The 22,758-nt window shown below is 46.3% G+C and overlaps 1 protein-coding gene across 3 annotated transcripts in view; it reads left to right on the top strand.

The window, feature by feature from the left end:
* Positions 1-22,758, top strand: part of tacc1 (transforming, acidic coiled-coil containing protein 1) — a 106,199-nt gene that overhangs the window by 70,324 nt on the left and 13,117 nt on the right. For all 3 annotated transcript variants that reach the window (XM_080216914.1, XM_080216915.1, XM_080216913.1), the window contains 2 exons: positions 13,978-14,191; positions 21,771-21,826. In XM_080216914.1, coding sequence (XP_080073040.1) covers positions 13,978-14,191; positions 21,771-21,826 — 270 coding nt within the window. The remainder of the gene's footprint in view (positions 1-13,977; positions 14,192-21,770; positions 21,827-22,758) is intronic.

The raw sequence follows: 22,758 nt of genomic DNA, 5'->3' as shown, positions 1-22,758 counted from the left end.
CAGCTTGCTGAATTTTTGGAACCCACACTGATTCTCATTGCGGAGAGATTTGGCATTTGGCAGCGCAGGGCCTGGGACGGGTCACTGATGGGCAACACAGATGGTGGAGAATCTCCAAACTCCTTTCTCCAGCTGAAATGAAGACCATACACTCATAGAGAAGTACAGCACAGAAACAGGCCCTTCGGCCCAACTCAGCTCTGCTGACCAGGTTTCCTAAACTGAACTTGTCCTATTTGCCTCTGTTTGGTCGCTCCCCCTCAAAACCTTTCCCATCCACGTACATGTCCAAAAGTCTTTCGGCTGTTGTAATGGTACCCACCTCTACCATCATCTCTGGCAGCTCATTCCACATATGCAACACCCTCAGGTCCCTTTTTTTTAAATCTTTCCCTCTGTCTTTTTTTAAACATATGCCCTCTAGATTTGGACTCCCCTACCCTGGGGAAAAGACCTTGGGTATTCACCCTATCTATGCCCCTCACCATTTTATAAACCTCAATAAGGCCCCCCCCCGCCCCCCCAGCTCCAGTGACGTTGTCTGGCCACCAGTCACTGAACAGAACAAGGGAAAGCACAGAGAGGAGTCAGGTCGCTGAAAGCAGACACGGCTACACTACTGAGTAGACAGCGAGGTCAATCGGTTCATTGTCTACTGAAAATAACATGCCCACATCACAAGCTGCCTACACAGGAATGAGATTTCGGAATGTCACAATCAGATTGGGAACATGCCCCTCTTCACGTGGGCAGCTTGGCTTGGAGCTGCAGAATTTGGTTTCCATCCCTACGGTTGGGTTTGGAAAACCTATTTCTTCTCCATGCACAGCAACTTTGATGTATCTGGCTCCTTTGACATGGTAAAACATCCCAAAGTGCCCTGCAGGAGAGTTATTGAACTAAGTTTGACACTGAATCACAGAAGGAGACATTGGGAGAGGTGGCCAAACGCTTGTTGATGGTTTTTCAGGAGTTCTTGAAGAAAGAGAGCAAGATGGACAGATGTGTGGAGGAAATTCCAGCGTCTTGAGTCTGCGCATCAGTAGGTACGGCCCCCGCTAGTAGAGTGATTGAAATCCTAAGTTATTGGTACTCGAGGAGTGCAGGGTTCAAAAGAGATCGGGGTGAGCAGGAAGCTTTTGAAGATGAAGATGAGAATCGAGGAATGACAAGAGTGTACAAGATGGAGTGAGAAAGAGATGAACACTTGGCATTCCTTTATGCAGTTGTTTTGCTGAAATGGCATCCGTGCTCTTGATGGATAGCAACTGCGCGCTCCTCAGAAACTCAAATTCACCAATCCCACACTTGGAGTGTCTTAGCACTAGAATATACGAATTAGAAGCAGAAGTTGGCAAATTCAGCCCTTCGAGCCTGTTCCACCATTCAATCAGACCATGGCTGATCCCACCCTCCCCAGGTGTCAAATCCACCTCCCTACCTGTTCCCCAAATCCCTTTAACCCTCAGAAATATCTGTCTCTCTCTTGAAACCATTCGATGATTCAGGCTTCACCGCGCTATGGGGGCAGCAAGTTCTACAAATTCACCACCCTCTGGGAAGTAGCTCCTCCTCATCTGAGTTTTAATCCACCACCTCACAACCTATACCTGTGACCTCTTGTTCGAAATTGCCCCATAAGAGGAAACGTTTAGTCTACATTTACTCTATATAACCCCTTTCAGTATTTTATATACCTCGATCAGATCCCTGCTCATCCTTCTAAACTCCAGCAAATACAAACCCAAACTGTTTAACCTCTTCTCGTACGTCAACCCTTTCAACCATGGAATCAGTCTGGTGAACCCTCCTCTGAACGGCCTCCACTGCCGTTCTCTCCTCAAATCAGGAGACCCAAACTGGACTCAGTACTCCAGATGTGGTCTCACCAACACCCTGTACAATTAAAACAACACTTCTCTACTCCTAACCTCCAGTCCCTTCTGTAATAGATTGCCAACATCCCATTTGCCTTTTTTTATTACATGCTGCCACCTGCATACTGACTTTCTGCGATTCATAAACAATGACACCCAGATCCCTCTGCCCAGACACATTGAGAATGCCAGTTCTCTGACCTGCATTCCTGCTGGGAATATGGAGTGGCTGAATACACATTGGAGAAACAGAATTAAGCTTTAATGTTTGTGTGATGTGGAGGATCCTAGTTTTCTGTATCGACAGTTGTCATGCATTTAAAACAAGCCCTTGTGCCCCTCAACTAGTATCAGCGAAATGGTTTGCTGAGTTCAGCCTTTCCAAATACAATTGAACTTGGTGAAAGCCTTCAAAAATTGACTTTAATCTGGAGATTAAAACTTCAATCACACCAGATGCAGGGAAGCGATAAGGACAAGAGCTTGATTGTGTGGCATTGTCTTGGAGTGGGGCTCAACTCAAGATCCTTCCAAGTGCAAATGTTTGGCAGAGAGAGAGCCAGCCAGAAAGTTGTGCGCAAGTTCTGCAACTTCACTAACATGCCAAGAATACAAATAAGGTGTGATGGCTGGGAGAGAGTTATGTCCATGTACTGAGTTGCGATCACAGACTGGAAAGGTTTACTCTTCATTCCGTGCCCAGAGAGGCAGCTGCAGTCTTGACTTTGCTCCCAGTCGCTTTGAATGTGAGCTGCCAGGGTGTTGCTTTTTTTTAAAAAGAAAACACAAAACTGCTCCGTGATCATTTTCTGCTCCTGCTGCTGCTCGTTGTCGGAGACTTTCCACACGGCTCCCTAACTCTGGCCGTTAGGAGCGTGTGTCGGCTGCACTTGCTGGTGCTGGAAACACAGCAGAGCCCAGCTGGGGTGAGGTAGCATGAAGCTGTTGCACTTGGTTAATTTGCTGAAACAGAAGGAAAACACTCCAGCGTTGTAGTTTAAAAGGTATAAAATATATGCAGTGATAGGGTAGGGTTTGTATGAAATTAGAAGGGATGTCTTGCAACATGGATTGGCATCTGATTAACTTGTGGGGAGCAAAGGGATTAATAAAGGGGCGAAAACACTTAGAGAGAAAAAAAACACAAAGTATTTATCACGTAATAACATCGGGCGGCACAGTGGTTAGCACTGCTGCCTCTCAGCACCAAGGACCTGGGTTTGGTGCCTGGCTTGGGTCACTGTTTGTGTGGAGTTTGTACATTCTCCCCATATCTGTGTGGGTTTTTTTCCGGGTGCTCCAGTTTCCTCCCCCAGTCCAGAGATGTGCAGGTGAGGAGATTGGCCGTGCTAAATTGCCACTTAGGGTCAGGGGGACGAGCTAGGGTAAATGCATGGGGTTATGGGGATAGGGCCTGGGTGGGATTGTTGCCGGTGCAGACTCGATGGGCCGAATGACCACCTCCTGCCCTGTAGAATTCTATATTAATGACCCCTGTGCTTTGTAGGTAGCAAGGAGCTCCTATGATATTTTCTAATGACTAAACTCTCTGCAAAATAATTATATGGAACGCACATCTTCCACAGCAATATAAACTGGAGTGGAGAATTTATTTTTGCGCGCACACACAGGAATGTCACACCCAGTAATGCCAAACATATTATTCCTCACAGTGTTAAACGCCCCTCTCAAGTGACCTCAGAATCTTGTTTATGCAAATGAAAAGACAGCTTCAGAGTTTTAACTCTCCCTGCTTCATTTGTATTGCCTCAAACCAGGCGAATCTCTGATGTTCTCATTCTCTCTCCCACCTCTGTGGATTTCCTGAAGGCCCAAACTGCGCGCCATTTTTTTATGAAGTCCTGTGATGGGATGTGGACATCGCTGGCTGGGCAAGTATTTGTTGTCCATCCCTAATTGCCCTCCAACTGAGTGACTTGCTTGGCCGTTCCAGAAGGCATTTAGGAGTCAACCACATTGCTGTGCGTCACGTAGACCAGGGAAGGATGGCAGATCCCCTCCCTTAAGGGGTATTAGTGAACTTGAGGCCAAAACGTTGTCTGATTTCAAGAGGGAATTAGATATAGCTCTTGGGGCTAAAGGGATATGAGGGGAAGGGGGCGGGGGGATCAGGACATTGAATTCGATGATCAGCCATGATCAAAATGAATGACGGAGAAGGCTCGAATGGCCGACTCCTGCTTCTAGTTTCTGTGTTGATGAGTTTTTACAGCGATTTCATTGTCATCAGTAGACTTTTAACCCCAGAGTTTTATCACCTTCAAATGTCACCATCTGCCTTGGTGGGATTTGAATCCCCAGGACATTATGCTGAGTTTCTGGAATACTAGTTTAAACACTACACCACTGCCTCCCTGATATTCCAGCTGTGGCCCTGCAAGAGTTTATGTAGACTGACCATTAGATTTCACCTTCTAATTTCTGCACCTCTTGCAGCAAGACTTGATGTGCCTGGGGTTCTCCTTTTTGATTTGTTGTAAAACCAAGCCCACCGCACGCTTCTGCACGAGAGCCTGATTTTCCCTGGACAAAGTACACTGTTGTAAGCTGAGAAGTACCAGCTGAAATGGAGTTCGATCTGACAATTTTTTTTACCTATTCTAGCCTCTAATCAGTATCCCCTGTTCCCTTGTACCTCTGCTCCCATCTGCAAACTTGGCAAGCAGTGTGCAAGGCCATGTGAGGCAGCGGCAGAACAGATCCCGATGGGACAGCACTGCCACACTGAGGGAATGGGAATTATGAGTCCAATTTGCTGTCTTCCCTTCGCCTCGATCTTCTGCGACAGTCTCCTAGTGTAGTACCTTGTTATAAAACCCCTGCAGTGCAGAAGGAGGCCATTCGGCCCATCAAGTCTGCACTGACTCTCACCCAAAATGTAATCCTCACGTATTTACCCTGCTAGCCTACATCTTGGGACGCTAAGGGGCAATTTAACATGGCCAATCAACCTAACCTGCACATCTCTGGGAGAAAACCAGAGCACCTGGAGGAACCCATGCAGAGTCGGAGAACATGCACACTTCACACGGAATGTCAAAGGCATCTGATACATCGTCTGCATCTGTTGTAACTATCAGCTCCTGGAGAGCTGTAGTCTTCCTTTCTGAAATCCACAATATTGGCAACCGCTGGATATTTTCTAGGTATTCATTAATTTCTTGTTTTAATGAATGATTACCAACCTTAGCTCTGCCTAGCTGTTGAAAATATGTTATTATGGGCGGCACAGTGGTTAACACTGCTGCCTCTTGGTGCCAGGGAGCCGGTTTTGATTCCTGAGTCACTGCCTGTGCAGAGTCTGCATGTTCTCCCTGTGTCTGGGTGGGTTTCCTCCGGGGGGTGGGGGGGGGCTCCAGTTTCCTTCCAAAGATGTGCAGGTTAGGTGCATTGGCCATGCTAAATTGCTTCTTAGTGTTCCATGATATGTAGGTTTGAAGGATTACTGAGGTAAATATGTGGGGTTACAGGGATAGGGCAGAGGTGACAATGTTGCCAGTGCAGACTCAATGGGCTGAATGGCCTTTTTCTGCACTTTGGGGTTTTCAAGTGAAATACACTGACTGTCACATGTCAACAGAAACCCAAAGGAGAATTTCTAGGGCTGCAGATGTTAGTTTTTCCTCTTCCCTCCCTCTCCCCAGAGATCCCAGAACGTATCCCATCATAAATTGGAGCAAAAGTAGGGGTTATTTGACCTTTCAATCTGGTCCACCATTTAACATTGCTGATTTTTTAAAATTTGTTCATGGGACATGGACTGGGCAGCATTTCTTGTCCATCCTTAGTTGCCCTTGGAGGGCAGTTAAGAGTCAACCTCTTGGTTGTGGCTCTGGAGTCACATGTAGGCCAGACTGGGTAAGGGCGGCAGATTTCCTTCCCTCAAGGACGCCAGTGAACCAGATGGGTTTTTCCGACACTGGTTTCACGGTCATCATTAGATTCTAAATTCCAGCTTTTCTTTTTGTTGAATTCAAATTCCACCAGCTGCCATGGTGGGATTCGAACCCGGATCCCCAGAACATTTTGAGTTTCTGGATGAATAGTCTCGTGATAATCCCACTCGGCCATTGCCTCTTCCTACTACCTGTGTGTCGTGAGTGTCTAAAGATCTATTGAAAAGACTTCAGTACAGTAGAGAATTCCCCAGGTCCACAATTGAGTGCAGAGATATCTCCTCATTGAGTCCTGGGACTTTGACTCATAGTTCCTGATATCCTGCCAGCAGTGCCTCTCAGCTCCTGAAGAATCCATTGCTCAGTCCTGGTCAGGATCTCAGCATTTTGTCCCTTTTTCCACTGAATTAACTTGTTTAGTCATTTATGGTACCATTTTATTCACCATTTCAGGGCTTGGTCCTCTGCACCGTGTTTCTCCTTTGTAAACACTTTGTCTATCGGAATGACCTTGTCCAGTTTTTAAGCTTGTCTTCAGATGTACATTATTGAAGGAGCGGTCAGTTGAGGCAGCATTGTCGTGATGGGCAGTCAGAGAGGTGAATGAATATAACTGATGCTAAGCTTCCATGAGACTGCCCCAAGGAGGGGTACAGAGAAGTTGATGTGGGGCATTTCCATCTCGTTCCTTCCCATATGTTGATTCGAATTTTTTTTAGAAGTAAATTCCACACGCAAGTTATGCTAAACAAAGAACAAAGAAAATTACAGCACAGGAACAGGCCCTTCGGCTCTCCAAACCTACATCAACCATGCTGTCCAACTCGCCTAAAACCCCTGCTCCTTCTGGGAACCATATCCCTCCACTCCATCCTATTCATGTATTTGTCAAGATGCCCCTTATAAGTCACTATCATATCCGCTTCTCCTAGCTCCCCCAATAGCAAGTTCCAGGCACCCACCACCTCTGTGTAGAAAAAAACAAGAAAAGCTTGCCTTGTACATCTCCTTTTAAACCTTGTCCCTCGCACCTTAAACCTCTGTCCCCTAGAAATTGACTCTTCCACTTTGCAAAAAAGCTTTTGGCTAACCACTCTGTCCATGCTTATCATAATCATGTCGACTTCTGTCAGGTTGCCCCTCAACCTCTGTCATTCGAGTGAGAATATACCAAGTTTCTCCAACTTCTCCTCACAGCTAATGCCCTCCACACAAGGCCACATCCTGGTAAATCTTATCTGTATCCTCTCCAAAACCTCCAGATCCTTCTGGCAGTGTGGTGACCAGAATTGAACACTATTCGAAGTGCGGCCTAGCTAAGGTTCTATAAAGCAGCAACGTGACTTGCCAATTTTTAAACTCAATGCCCTGGTTGATGAAGGCGAGCATGCCTTATGCCTTCCTGACTACCTTCTCCACCTGCATTGCCACTTCCAGTGACCTGTGTACTTGTACACCCAGATCCCTTTGCCTAACAATACTCTAAAGAGTTCTGCCATTTACTGCATATTTCCTGTCTGTATTAGACCTTCCAAAATGCATTATCTCTCATTTGTCCGGATTAAACTCCATCTCTCTGCCCAAGTCTCCAATCAATCTATATCCTGCTGTATCCTCAGATGATCCTCATCACTATCTGCAAATCCACCAATCTTTGTGTCATCCGCAAAATTACTAATCAAACCAGTTGCATTTTCCTCCAAATTGTTTATTATATATAAACAATGAGGGATTATCCAGAAAAGGACTGGGTCAGATTGGTCACAAGTGAATTGGGCTGTTGACAATTTATATGTGAAAAATGCAATGTCGGGCAAATCTATCTCTGTCTCTGCAGTGAAATTGCCCACAGATACATCCTCGGGAGTGTACTATCCTCAGCGCACAAAGTTAGAAAAGCCATGGGAGAGAAACATTTCTCAATGGTATCTGGTTCCACCTGTTTTAGCCACCATTTACCCATTGTCTCTGTTTCATTTGATTGGGAGAATTTGGACTGGGCCCTGAGCTTGCTGTGAGCCACGCAGATGTGAACACTGCATCAGCTGGAATCTGGTGTGGTGCTGCCCTCTGCTGGTTTCTGTTGAAACACGGCAGTTGGTGTGATCACTGCTTGCCTGTCTGCTGTGGTCAAGACAAAGGCTATGCAAAAAGCATGATGGCCTAGTTCAGAACGATTTCCATTTTAACAAGTTTCACATTTTTGGTTGTACATGTTAGCCCTCACGCTGAATATCCCAATGCTTTTCTGACTGGCCTCCCATCTCCCACCCTACATAAATTTGTGCTTGTTCTGAGCTCTTGCCTGCTCCCTGTATTCTCATAGGGACAGGTCCCACGCTGCTCGCTGACGTATATTGACTCCCGATCTGCCAATGCCCTGATGTTACAAGTTCCCATCTTTGTTTTCCAGTCCCTCTGTGGCCTCACCCCTCTTTCGGCCCTCCCTGATACCTTTGCTGTTCCTATTCTGGCCTGTCGAACACCCCAGTTCTGCGGCTTCAGTTCTGCGGCTTCAGCTCTGCTGTAGAATTCCTCCCTCTCCCCCTCTCCCTTGAGATTGGCCTGTTTTTTTTTTGTTAGAACCATCTCAGTTGTCCTGAGATCCCCCCTGAATGCAGCCCCAGTGGAAAACGATCCCCAGCCCCAAGTGCCTCGGGGACCTTTGTTATTATGTTAAAGGCGCAATGCGAATGCAGGTGGTTGCTGTTGAAGATGTTACACGGGAAGGCGAGTTGTAGAAATGGGTGAAGATTTAAAGATTGAAACAGGACAAAATGGTGGTTGTATAGTTGTCAAGGAGAGAACATTCTGGCAAGTGTTCTGAATGATGACGAATTAAATGTAGCAATGCCTGCCATCTCTGTCAATGCCTCCCATGTAATTTGTCACTGCGAAGTGTGATGGGTGGGCTAGCAATTTGAGTCAAGCTCAGGGGTGAACAATTGGCCACGTCTCCTGCATTGATGGTGCCGCAACTCTTTAAAATTTCACCTCCGCATCACCCCTGATCTAACTCTAAATAAAATGAGCACAGTCGATGGAACACTGATTTGCATTCCTTGTTTGCTAAAAATGTTGTTTCCTCCTCCTCTAAGACAAAAGAACAGTGTGACTCCAACACAGTCCCAAGGCACAATTTGAAGCTTGCCAGCATCTTAAATACCACAGTGGGAGAAATTGATGTTCAGGCTGTAATTAGGTGGGACGGGAATGTCGCGTGTCACAAGCGCATGTGCGCGCGCACACACACACACACACACACACACACACACACACACACACACACACCATGTTAAGCACCAGCTTTTGTTTACAAAGTTTGAGATTGTGAAATTAAAAATCAGCATTGCCCATACTTAGAGCTGTGTTGTCATGTGAACAACCGCTGTTTTTCCCAGGGATTGCAGGAGGGTTCACTCAGTCTCCTGCTGCTGTGGCAGCAAACAGAGTGTAATTCATAGAGTCAGAGGTTTACAGCATGGAAACAGGCCCTTCGGCCCAACTTGTCCATGCCGCCCAGTTTTTACCACTAAGCTAGTCCCAGTTGCCCACATTTGGCCCATATCCCTCCATACCCATCTTATCCATGTAACTGTCTAAATGCTTTTTAAAAGACAAAATTGTACCCCCTCTACTCCAACCTCTGGCAGCTCATTCCAGACACTCACCACCCTCTGTGTGTGAAAAAAACATGCCCCTGGGGCCACTTTGTATCTCTCCCCTCACACCTTAAACCTATGCCCTCTAGTTTTAGGCTCCTCTACCTTTGGAAAAAGATATTGACTATCTAGCTGATCTGTGCCCCTCTTTATTTTATAGCCCTCCTACAAGATCACCCCTCAGCCTCCTACACTCCAGGGGAAAAAGTCCCAGTCTATCCAGCCTCTCCTTTATAACTCAGTCCTGTTCGCATACTAGTAAATCGTTTCTGCACTCTCTCTCATTTAATAATATCCTTTCTATAATAGGGTGCCCAGAACTGCACATACTATGCCAAGTGTGGCCTTACCAATGTCTTGTACAACTTCAACAAGACGTCCCAACTCTTGTATTCAGTATTCTGATGAATGAAACCAAGCATGCCGAATGCTGCCTTCACCACTCTGTCCACCTGTGACTCCACGTTCAGGGAGCTATGAACCTGTACCCCTAGATCTCTGTGTTCTATATAACTCCCCAACACACTACCATTAACTAAGTAAGTCCTTTCCCGATTTGATCTCCCAAATGCATCCCCTCTCATTTATCTAAATTAAACTCCATCTGCCATTCATCAGCCCACTGGCCCAATTTCTCAAGATCCCATTGCAATCTGAGATAACCTTCTTCCCTGTCCACTCTGCCACCAATCTTGGTGTCATCTGCAGAGTTAGCAACCATGCTTCCTAAATTCTCATTGAAATCATTGATATAAATAACTCCCTGTGGAAATGTTGCATTACTATCTCTCTGCATTGTCAAGGCACTGGCTTAAACCCACAACTGCTCTCAGCTTTGTTGTGCTGTGAAAGGCAAGTTCCTGATAAGGTGTGATTTCAAGCAACAAGCCCTCTTGGTCTGCTTTTTCCTCAACCAAAGGAGGAGGAGGTGCTTTGGAGACCATCACCTGAGGGGGTTCAGCCTTTTTGAAGTCTATCACGTGAAATAGCCCATTTAAAGCACAGCTCCCAGCAGGTGAAGAGACCGCTTGCAATGGGTTTCACTGCAAGCCACCCTCAACTGTGCAACACAGCCACCCTTGCTTTGCTGCAATGCGGTGTGTTGTTCTGGGTATTGTCATTGGCAGATGCATAAAAGTTGACCTCTGTTACCTGGTGGTTTGCCAGTTGTACACCACAGTGTCAAAATAAGAAACCCAGTAACAACAACAACAATTTATCTGGTTGAGACCTGAAAGAACAAGAATTGCTAAAGGATAAGAAAGAGAACAATGAAATTAGCAGTCAAGTCTCCCATGGCAGTGTCACTGGGGGAAGTTGGGAGCAACTATATTCTTCCAGTGCACTGGCAGAGAGGGAGACATTATTGGGAATGCAAGGCAAAAATTCCATCCTCATTTTAATCTTCTCCTTTTCATCTCTTTTTGCTATGTCATATTTTTTTTTTAAAAAAATCGTTAAATCGTTAAATCAAAAGCAATTTGGGCAAGATCAGGCTGGAGCACAACAACAAGAGATAGTGAAGTAGAGTGTCACTGCTGGTGGGAGGGTGCCACTACAATGTTTACACAGGCAGTTTAACATGTGGTCAGTTTTATTGGAAAAGATTGGCCCACAAGAGTGATCAAAGTGTGACAGCAGGGATCAATTCTGATCATGAGGAAAGGTGTCCAGTTGTAAGATGCTGAACGTACGCTCAGTTATAATTTTGGATGAGGAATTTTACAGGGTTGTGGACAAAAAGGTCAAGGATGTGGGAGTAAGCACAACTGCTCTTTCAAAGAGTCAGCACGGGCACGATGGACTGAATAGCTTCCTCCTATATTGCGAGTTTCTCTGTTTCTCTGCAAGTCTTCCCCCATGCTACCTGGGGTCCGTGAAGGAAGTATGTTTTAATGGCTCTGAAATTGATGACACTGTTGTGCTCAAAAGATGAAATGGTGTTCAAAGCCAAGAAGTGGGGATTGAATTTTGGAGACTTGACTACATAACGACTCCAAACAGCAACAAGCCTGTGTGTGATTGGCTCCCAGTTTGCCTGCTGGAGTACGAATGGAGCTGTTTTGACATCTCGGTGTCATCAAAATCAGGAATATTTACAGTGGCTTTATGATGTCTCATTATGACCTCATGTTCAAACCATGTTCGGTGCAAGGTTCAGTAACTACTTGTTGAAATTGTTTATTGGCGACACCTCTTCATTCTTTACAATTCAAGCATAGTAACCTTTTAACTGTGTCATTGCCAGCATAGATTCCTCCAGTTGCAGTGGTAAAACCTGCACCTTTCAGACCATAAGTTGGGGAGCAGAATTAGGCCATTCGGCCCATTGAGTCTGCTCCGCCATTCAATCATGGCTGATAAGTTTCTCAACCCCATTCTCCTACCTTTTCCCCTCACCTTTGATCACGAAGCTACCTACCTCTGTCTCAAACACATTCAATGACCCGGCCTCCACAGCCTTCTGTGGCAATGAATCCCACAGATTCACCCAAGCCTCCGGCTGAAGAAATTCCTCCTCATCTCAGTTCTCAAGGGTCGTCCCTTCATTCTGAAGCTGTGCCCTTCGAATCCTAGTGTCGCCAGCTGTTGGAAACATCTTCCCCTCATCCCCTCTGTCCAGGCTTTTCAACATTCCCTAAGTTTCTGTAAACTGGAAACCTTTGACAGGATCATAATTGTAGGGGTCTATAATGCCGCCACCCCTCTGCCCCCTCCATTCCCCAGGGCATTTCTCCTAACAATGAGTCACCCACAATGAATATATCTCCCTTCGACTGTGCTCCGAGGAGAGAAGGACCCTCTTCAAGGGAGACTTAAGATGGAGAATGAATTGGTGCAGCAAGTGGCAAAATAATAATCAGCCCAGGGGAAACAGGGCAGATATTATCGTCAAGAAAAAATTGAAATCTGAAACTCAGGCTTTTGATCTAAAATTCTCAATAGGAAGAATTTTCTGTCCTACACCCAAGTATGTTTTCCTCCCCCTGTCCATCCCTTACAGTTTTAACCCCTGTCCTGTTATTGATGTGACTTTATGAATTTTAAACCCTGCTCTCTGTTATTTCAGAATGTTGTGTAATTTTACATGTCTGGGTTCATCAGCATTAAGTAACATTTTGCATTTGGGAGACAGAAGTGAAAAGCAGCTCTTGTTACTTGCAGAGGGGAATGACCTCTCGCTGGTTCTCCCCTTATCTTGCCTTGCATTCGTACGTTGCAACAGGTCTGGGGCGTAATCAGCTGAGCTTCTGTTGTAGGCTCCCTCACCAAAGACACTTGCTGATGATTCACTTGTCAAAGTGACTGCCGGAGCTCACTTTCTCAGCTCCAAACTGGCAGATAGGAGCTTCCCTTGCCGGTACATTGATATGGTGTGAAAACTCAAAGAAGCTTGCAGGCTGCCCAAAAATTGGAAGTTATATCTGGTGTCCCAAGCTTCTGAACCACTGTGTTTAGAAATAGCTATCTGCCTTAAAGTGGGGAGGTTGGAAGTGTGGTGTGGTATGGTGTTGGTCAGACTGTCTGTCTGTGCGGAGTCTGCATGCTCTCCCCGTGTCTGCTTGGGTTGTGAGCAGTTTTGGGCCCCAGCCCTCAGGAAGGATGTGCTGACCTCAGAGGGGGGTTCCAGAAGAGGTTCACAAGAATGATCTCAAGAATGAAGGGTTTGTCATATGAGGAGCAGTGAAGGAGTCTGGGTCTATACTCGACGGAGTTTAGAAGGATGGGGGGAGAGCTCGAATTGAAACTTGTAGCATACTGAGAGGCCTAGAAAGAGTGGACACGGCGAGGATGTTTCTACTCGAGGAGAGGCTAGAATTCGAGGGCACAGCCTCAGCATGAAGGGACGCTCCTTTAAAACTGAGATAAGGAGGAATTTCTTCAGTCACTGGGTTTGATAAATCTGTGGAACTCATTGCCACAGAGGGCTGTGGAGACGAGGTCACTGAGTGTCTTTAAGACAGAGATGGGTTCTTGATCAATAAGGGGAATCGATGGTTACGGAGAGAAGGCAGGAGAATGGGGATGAGAATCGTGTCAGCCATGATTGAATGGCGGAGTAAGCTTGATGGGCCAAATGGCCTAACTCTGCTCCTATATCTTACGCCTTGGGTTTCTTTCAACAGTCCAAAGATATGCAGGTTAGGTGGATTGGCCATGCCAAATTGCCCCATCGTGTCCCAAGATGTGTAGGTTTGATGGATTGGTCATGTTAAATTGCCCCATGGTGTCCGAAGATGTGTAAGTTAGATGGATTAGCCGTGGCAAATGTGTGGGTTCCAGGGTTAGGGTTGTGGAGAGGGTCTGGGTAAGTCAGTGGAGACTGGATGGGCCAAATGGCCTCTTTTTTTCCTCTTGGGATTCTGTGAGACTTAATAGGGGACGAATGAACATGGGCCACACAAACAGACAGCAATGACCAGCGCCTGATCACCTTAGCAGCTGATAGATAGTTGTAGATAATAGCTGGGTTTTTTTTCCTTATGAAGAAACAAACAGTGCATGTGATGTATATTTCAGGATGCAGAGCCAGTGGAGAGCTGCCAAGTCCCTGACATTGCCCACAGGGAGAGACACGCCACTGACGAGGAGAAACTGGCCTCCACCACATCGGTCAATCACAAACACGGCTGCCAAGAGGTGAAAACCGAGGTGGAGGAGGACACTGAGTACTTTGAGTGCTCCAACCAATCCACAACTGCTGTTAAACCAGAATATTCAGCTCCTTCAGAAGGTAAGAAGGAATGTGCATTTGTGCTTTGACCCACAATGTCTGCAGGCTGTTGGTGGACCATCTCCTTCCTCCTTGGACATTTGGTGGGTGCGCGCGTGGTGCCTGAATTCTCTTTTGCTCGGCCAAGGTTGCACACCAACAAGCTCGCTTTGCGGTCGTTTATTCCCAAGCTCTTGTGCCGAGCGAGGTGTGAAAACACTCCTCGTGGCAATAAACAAATGAGCAGAAATCTTCCAACGATAACACACACGGGCAAAGATTTCACTGCTCCCGGTGAACGGGCAATGTCAAGCGGCACATTTTCTGCCTATCTGTGGAGGTTCCCTGTGCTTGGTTACAACCTGCCTGGTGCAAGTCCTTGACTGAATTAGAAGGACGTGCAGCCCTTAACTCTGTGAGCTGTCACAGGGACTGAACACACTGGGACATCACCTCCGAGGGAGCGGCAGTGAATTCTCAAGTGGGACTAGCAGGTGTTAGAGGGTCCGTCAGCCGTCAGAGCAAACTGCTTCATCAAATCCTTGTTACTGGGGTTGTGCAGAAGTGGCTCCAGAGACAGTGAGTGTGTCTCACAAAGCGAGGCTGTGTGTGTGTGTGCTTGGCTTTGTCATTGGTGTGTGCTGACTTACTGTGAAGGTGAGCTACTGTAAAATAAAAGCTTTTAATCTTGTCCACATTTTCAGCGTTTCATTTGTTTTTCATCCTCCCAAGACCCTCGGTCTTCTTTGTTCCATCAGCTCCTTTCCAACATCTTCATTCTGTTTCTTCATCCATTTCTTCGTGTGTCACGTTGTCTGTGTAACATGTACCTTTGTGCCAATGTGTCACACCAGAAGCTGTTTGGTTAGTGAGCAGGTGTACAGTTCGTGTTCCTGCAGTCGGAGTTTGGAGACCTGGGAATGTGCCTGTTGCGCTCTCAGTTGGGAAAACTATCAGATAAGTTTGAGTTGAGCACAGTTGCCAGTTCTGAGAAGAATGAGCTGCACCTTGAACTCAGCTGAGTCCCTTGCTCCCCAATTGCTGCAGTGTCCTCCAGCTCTACATCCCGTCAAGATCGCTGCGCTCTTCCAACTCTGCCGCCTTGCACGTTCCTGATTTGAACCACTCTGCTTTCAGCTACCTGGGCCCCAAGCTCTGGAATAACCTCCCTCAATCTCTCTGCCTCATTGTCTTAGATTTTTACGTACACTGTTTTATTTACACCTTGGGTGGCTCAGTGGTTAGCACTGCTGCTTCATGGCCCCAGGGACCTGGGTTCGATTCCTGGTTAGGATCACCTGTCTGCATGGAGCCTGCACATTCTCCTCGTGTTGGCGTGGGTTTCCTCTGAGTGCTCCAGTTTCTTCCCAGAGCCTGAAAGACATGCTGGTTAGACGCGTTGGCCGTGCTAAATTTTCCTTCAGTGTACCCGAACAGGCGCAAGAGTTTGGCGACTAGGGGATTTTCATGGAAATTTCATTGCAGTGTTAATGGAAGCCTACTTGTGACACTAATAAATAAACTTAAGCTTCCGATTTTAAGATGCTCCTTTAAAACTTTGTCCCTTTGCCAGTAATTGTTTTGTCATCCTTGGGAAACTTGGTGTTAAATTTGGGCTTAGGCACTGCACCTGTGAAAAGCATTGGGATGCATTACTGTGTTAAAGATTTTAGATGAGTATCACTGAGTTTGGGTGAAATGTGTACCATTATTGTGCATAATTGCAAGGAACATGAAGTTATCTCTCATTAGGTTTGTACTGCAGTCCATGAGACACTGCAGCTTAAATGCCATGGGCTGCAGATAAAGGCTGCCTCACCCTAAATTATAATTAATAAAATTATTCCCTGAATAATTTTCAAAGGGGTTCGGATGAGTTGTTGTGCATGTGAAACATGCCCTCTGGTGTGTTCGAATCTCAGTGCCAGAGTTCTGTCAACATCTGACAATAACTCGGTGCCTTCAGAAAGACAAGAGTGGGGAAGAGCTCAGGTGGTGGGTGGTGAATGGTGAGAGGTTTTGATTTGATTTGATTTATTATTGTCACATGTATTAGCATACAATGAAAAGTATTGTTTCCTGTGCGCTAAACAGATAAAACATACTGTTCATAGAGAAGGAATGGAGTGCGGAATATAGTGTTACAGTCATAGCTAGGATATAGAGAAAAATCAACTTAATGTGAGAGGTAGGTCCATTCAAAAGTCTGATGGCAGCAGGGAAGAAGCTGTTCTTGAGTCGGTTGGTACGTGACCTCAGACTTCTGTATATTTTTCACGATGGAAAAAGATGGAAGTGAGAATGTCCGGGGTGCGTACGGTCCTTTAATAATGCTGGCTACTTTCCCGAGGCAGCGGGAAGTATAGACAGTCAGTGGATGGGGGTGCTGGTTTGCATGATGGATTGGGCTACATTGATGACGTTTTGTAGATTGAAAACCTTTTGTGAGAAGAATTAACATTTCTATTTGAAGGCAGAGTTTGATTGAACTAATGGAAGGTGTTGCACGTGTTGCAGGACCAAACCAGAGAACAGCAGAACGTTCTCGAGATATGTGTTTCATCACTGCTTGTTTCACCCATCACTGTGACTTGGCTGACCACTGCTGTTTGTCCATTATAATTTGATACATTGTCTTGTGTTGCTTCAGTGCACAGACCTGTCAGTTCTACGTGATGTAATGGGTGTAATTGAGTACAATGGGAGCTGAGTACCTTTTCCAGTGGCTGAATCTCCGACTGCTGCATGTAATTTTAGCCTGGCACAATGTGGACCCCATTCTGATCCAGTCAAATCCATCGCATCCAAAATGTATTGCTTCTTTTGGATCGAGCCCGCAGACTGATTCAACAGCTAATCAACTGGGAATAGGGACTGAGAAAAGAATTGCAAACATCTAGTCACCAAGAATAGAGCCGGCACGGTGGCACAGTGGGTTAGCACTGCTGCCTCACAGCGCCAGGGGCCCAGGTTTGATTCCTGGCTTGGGTCACTGTTTGTGTGGGTGTCCCCACGTCTGTGTGGGTTTCCTCCCATAGTCCAAAAGACGTGTCGGTTAGGTCGATTGGCCATGCTAAATTCTCCCTCAATGTACCCGAACAGGCGCCGGAGTGTAGCGACGAGGGGATTTTCCTAGTAACTTCATTGCAGTGTTAGTGTAAGCCTACTTGTGACACTAATAAATAAACATTATGTCATGAATGGTGTCGATCCTGTCACGAGGTACAAACATCCTCAAATAGCTCTTTGGAAGCTTGTGGTTGCATCTTTGCATAAATTCCATTCCACGTTTTCTATCCAAAGGTATTTTAAATCTAATGACCTGCAAGAGGATGGGGATATGCAAAATTTCTTGCCTCGATAGTGACACAGTTATAATCTGCTTGCAAGAACAGATGCCAAAGGCATGCCATTTGTCTTCTGAAACAGTCTGTTGCAATGGAAGTATCAGGATTTGGCTTTGCCAGCTGCCAGACAGTCAGCCATTTGCTGATATGGGTTTGTGTTCATCGTTGGTATTTATCAGACGTTTCAGTGTATTAATGTTGTTGTTGGCAACTCATCATGAAAACCTTTTTGTTTCCCCCACTGCAAGGAAGTGCAGACTCATTTTGGGGTATAATTCCCCTCCAGGAGGTGTTCTGACTGATGAGGGGGGAGGGGGTGTAGTTTCTCTCCAGGTGGTGCTGACTGTGTGTGTGTGTGGGGGGCGGGGGCGGGGGGGGGGGGGTGGGGGGGTGGGGCGCGGCGCGGGTGGGGCATGGTATAGTTCCCCTCCAGAAGGTATTGATTTGGCGGGAAGGCGGGGGCAGAGTTCCCATTCAGGTGGCACTGACTGATGATCAGCTGGGTTCCGATGGATTCACTGTCCTTCAGAAAGGTTGGGCAGGATTTTCCATCCTCGCTCCTCCCAAAATAGTAAAATCCTGCCCGAGGTCGATGGACCTTGCCATTGTCCGCCCCTCGCCCACTCTGATTCCCGTGGCAGGCAGGGCGTTAAAAAAATTTGGCCATTATCCCTCTTTGTTCCATGGAAGTGGTTGATACGAGCACTGAGCCTCAATAACATGGCGTTGGTTTGCAAATATCCAAAGCCACAGTTCGACCATGACTTGAGCACCGTGTTCAGTTCTGGAACTTGGCCAAGATATATTACAGTGAGAATAATACCTCGGCTGCAAAGGCTAAATAATATCAAGGAGAGATTCAAAACTAGCGTTGAATCCACTGGAATTGAGAAAATGAAGAGTTGATTTGATCAGAAGTTTGGAGCTGATGCAGGAGCTGAGGATCATGTCCTTTAGGGAAAGGAATTTGTCATCCTTACTTGGTCTGGCCCACATGTGACTGCAGATCCATAGTGAGGTGGCTGACTTTGAAATGTCCACAGGAATGGGCAATAAATGCTGGCCCAGCCAGCGAAGCCCCCATCAACAAATACTGCCCCCTCCCCCGACTCCTGACTCCATTTAAGTTTTGGTCCAAATGTGAACGAAGAGCTGGACTGACTGACTGACTGCCATTGACATCAAGGCAGCATTTGACAGAGTGTAACATCAAAACTGGAGTCAATGGGAAATAGTGGGGGAAAAGCTCCGCTGGTTGGAGTCGTACCTGACACAAAGGAAGGTGGTTGTGGTTGTTTGGAGGTCAGTCATGTCAGTCCCAGGATGATATATCACTGTAGGAGTTCCTCAGGGAAGTGTCTTAGGCCCAAACATCTTCAGCTGCTTCCTTCTCTCTTCAGGTCAGAAATTGAGATGTTCACTCCTGATTACACAATGCTCAGTGCCATCTGCAACTCCTCAGATACTGAAGTGGTCTGTGGCCCGATGGCCTACATCCCAGTTTGGACTTTTAATGACAAGTAACATTGCTTGGTGGCCATCTCTAAGAGCGAACCTTACCATCTCCCCTTGACATTCAATGGCATTACCATAGCTGAATACCCCATTATCAATATCCCAGGTGTTGCCATTGACCAGAAGCTTAAATAGACCAGTGATAGAAATACTATGGCAGAGGGTTGGAACTGTGCAGAAAGTAACTCACCTCCTGCTTGTCAAAGCATGCCATCTCCCAGGGCACAGCAATACTCTCTGCTTGCCCGGATGAAAGCAACTCCAACAACACTCAAGAAGCATAACTCCATCCAGGAAAAGCAGCCAGCTTGATTGGCATCCCATCCACCACCTTCTTCAAAATTCCCTCCCTCCATCACTGATGCATCCTGCTCTGGAGTCCTTTGATGGAACCTTCCAAACTCTTGACCTGTACCACACAGCAAGACAAGGCCAGCAGAAGCACAGCAACACCACACTTGCAAGTTCCCCTCCCAGCCACATAACATTGGTCCTTCACTGTGGTTGGGTGAAAACCTTGGAACTTCCTTCCTAACAGCAATGTGGGTGTTCTAACACCACGTGGACTGCAGCAGAAAGTGACTCACCACCATCTTCTTGTGGGCAATTGGGGAAGGAACAGATGTGATTGGCAGCTTAACGAATGCAGTATTCTAGTTAAATCACCAGACCTCCACTGAAATGTCTTTGATCAGCTGGGGTGGGGATGTGGAGCACAATTTTCTCGCGATGCTCAAGGATCTTGCTGAGCCACGGGTTAAGGAGGTCATAAAGCTTGTGTCATGGAGATTGTGAACAGTTCAGAAGTGTGGTGCATTACAGAAATGAGGAAGATCAGGTTTCCTGCACGTGACTGTGTCCCTGTCCGCATCCTGTGGTCTCTGTGGCTATGTTCATCAGAAAGTGAAACTACAGAGGGAGTTGACACTGGGTTGGGGTGGTGCAGTTTGAGGAATCCAGCGAGTTGTAGTCCTGGAATTGGGTACCAGTGAGGGTGGTGGAAGTGGAGATGATAACTTTTGAAGATTGGGTGGGCGCTTGAAGCGATTAAACACCACCTGAGATCAAGCATGGGAGTGGGGCTGAGTGGGATGGTGGCAGCGTGGACTCAATGGACCAAATGGCCGCCTCCTGTGCCATAACTGATTCTGTGGTCAGATCGTCTGAGGTGGCACTATGGCTCCAGATGCATTCTTCTTGGGAAATGAGTTGTGCAAGATTCAACCCCACCCCTCCCCCTTTAGAAGTTGCAGAATGGTGTGGGAGATGCCTAAGAGATAAGAATGATGTCTCAAATTGGCACGTATGACCCCGGGCTGAACTTGTAAACAACAAGAGGAACAGGATGTTTCTCGACCAGTGAAAGAGTTGGTATGTTTATGAAAATGGTGTTGTTGCAATGCACCCCCCACCCCCAGCCCCCACCTCTTCCAGTCAGTAAACAAGCTTGTGTGATGTGGCTTCTGGGGTGCTGAGGACCATGGAACTTCTCGGCTACACCAAATAAACCGCTGCAGGGTTAGCTGGAGAATTCCTTCAGCTGAGGAGAACCAAACGCAGCCCCACCCTATGTTTAGAGTGCCCACAGTCATTGAGTTCTCTGGGTCACACCGTCACGCTGATGCACTAACCCATCAAGCTGCTTGCAGAACTTTCATTGCTGTTGCAAGTGGCTATTGTGGTGAGGTTTTTTTTAGTCGACTGGGTAAACTTTGTTTGCCACTATTGAGCCACATCACCTGCAAAAACGTGGGACGGCCAATATTTAGAATGATGTGCAACACACAATCCTGAAAGATGTTTACGAACCACACTGGGCAAAATTGTAAGCAGCTTTTTGTTATACCTCCTAGAATTGGGATTCCAGCATACATTCCGTAACTGTTTCTAGAAAAAGGTGCTTTTCTTTCCATTTATTTTTACTCATTTGTGGGACATGGGTGTCGCTGGGCCAGCATTTATTGCCCACCCCTGGTTGCCCCTTGAGAGGTGAGCTGCCTTCTTGAATCGCTGCAGTCCACGTGCTGTGGGTTGACCCACAATGCCGCGAGGGAGGGAATTCTAGGATTTTGATCCAGTGACTGCGAAGGAAAGGTGAAAGAGTTCCAAGTCAGCACGCTGAGTGGCTTGGAGGGGAACTTAGTGGTGAGGCATTCACATGTATCTGCTGCCCTTGTCCTTCTAGGTGGAAGCGGCCATGGGTTTGGAAGGTGCTGTCTAATGATCTTTGGTGCATTGTCCCTTCATTCAGGCTGTACAACATTACCCAATGAAAGGACATCCGGGTAGCTGCTCAGAGTATATCTACTTCCCAAGTCTGGTTAGGTGCATTGGCCATGTTACATTCTCCCTCAGTGTACCTGAACAGGTTGCCAGAGTATGATGACTGGGGTATTTTCATTGTAACTTCACGGCAGTGTAAGCTTACTTGTGACTACTAAATAGGAAAGAGCTAGTGTGTCTCTTCCCACTTGACCATCTCTCCTCCATGGGCAACATCTACTGTGTGTTTAGTCGAGATATTGACCTGATGAGGAATTACTGGAAGCGACCAACTCCCTCTTATTTTCTGGTGCCACCATGCTCCCCTTCAAGATGTAGAACATTCTGTGGGCCAGCTTTCCGTTTTTCCAGTAAATTAAAGTGAATAAGCTCCCCAAGATCGTCACAGGAAATGCCATTCTGCAGTCTTACAATCCTTCATACCAACCTCACATGTATCTCTGTTTCCCCTGCAGGTTTAGGTAAATCAAAAGAATTCGACCACCAGGAACAACATGTACCCTTGTCACCTGTAAGTATCTGAAGATCTGAAACTGTACATGAGGAGAATCTTAGTCTTCACCAGAAAGGCTTTGGAAGAGATGTAATACTTTTTCCAAAGATATGCAGGTTTGGATTGGCCATGGTAAATTGTTCCTTAGTGTCCAAAGATGTACAGGTTAGATGGATTAGCTGTGCTAAATTGCTCCTTAGTGTCCTCAGATGTCAAGGTTAAATGGATTAGACATGATAAATATGTGCGGTTATGCGGTTAGGGTGGGGGAGAAGGCCTGTGTAAGATATTCTATCAGAGTCAGTGCAGACTTGATGGGCTGAATGGCCTCCTTTTGCACTGTAGGGATTCTATGATTGTATCTCTGAACAAGTTGTTAACAAGGCTTTTTCAATTGAACTCAATCAACACTAAATTATGGGGACCTGACAAAAAATGTAGGGTTTCTCAGAATTTAAGTCTTGTTTAGTAACAGCCGTTGCCAAGCCCACAGTAAACTTTCACAAGCAGGGAACTCCTTTCACAGAGTTGAGAGAGGCTTCCAGAAGTGTTAATAGGATGCAAGCCAGTTGGTGAAGTCCAAACTACACTTTGGTTTACTGAGAGAATTGATTGACTTCCTTCGCTTTTTCTTGTATCTCTCCTCTCATGCCCAGTGTCCCAGTTGTGTCCTATTTACATGTACTGTAAGTAATTCATTGAACCACACACTTCACCTGTGTAATAATCCACATTATTAACAATCGCAGCTCTGGTTCATTATTCTAGACGCATGTCACAAGTGAAAGATTCTTATCGGTGGTTGGAAGCCCAACATAGCTCAGAAAAGCTGATTAAAAACAGAGCAAGTGCCTATTACGTGGCGCAAGAAGTTACCATCATCTTCCCACTTGAAACAAAACTAAAAGTTTGCACAGAAACTTGAAACAAACTCGACGCCGTTATTTAAA

Source organism: Carcharhinus amblyrhynchos, chromosome 34, assembly GCF_965287045.1.
Source record: "Carcharhinus amblyrhynchos chromosome 34, sCarAmb.v2.hapA, whole genome shotgun sequence".
Lineage (NCBI taxonomy): Eukaryota > Metazoa > Chordata > Chondrichthyes > Carcharhiniformes > Carcharhinidae > Carcharhinus > Carcharhinus amblyrhynchos.
Note: the sequence above shows the minus strand (reverse complement) of the source record. Positions and strands in the feature narration are given on the sequence as shown.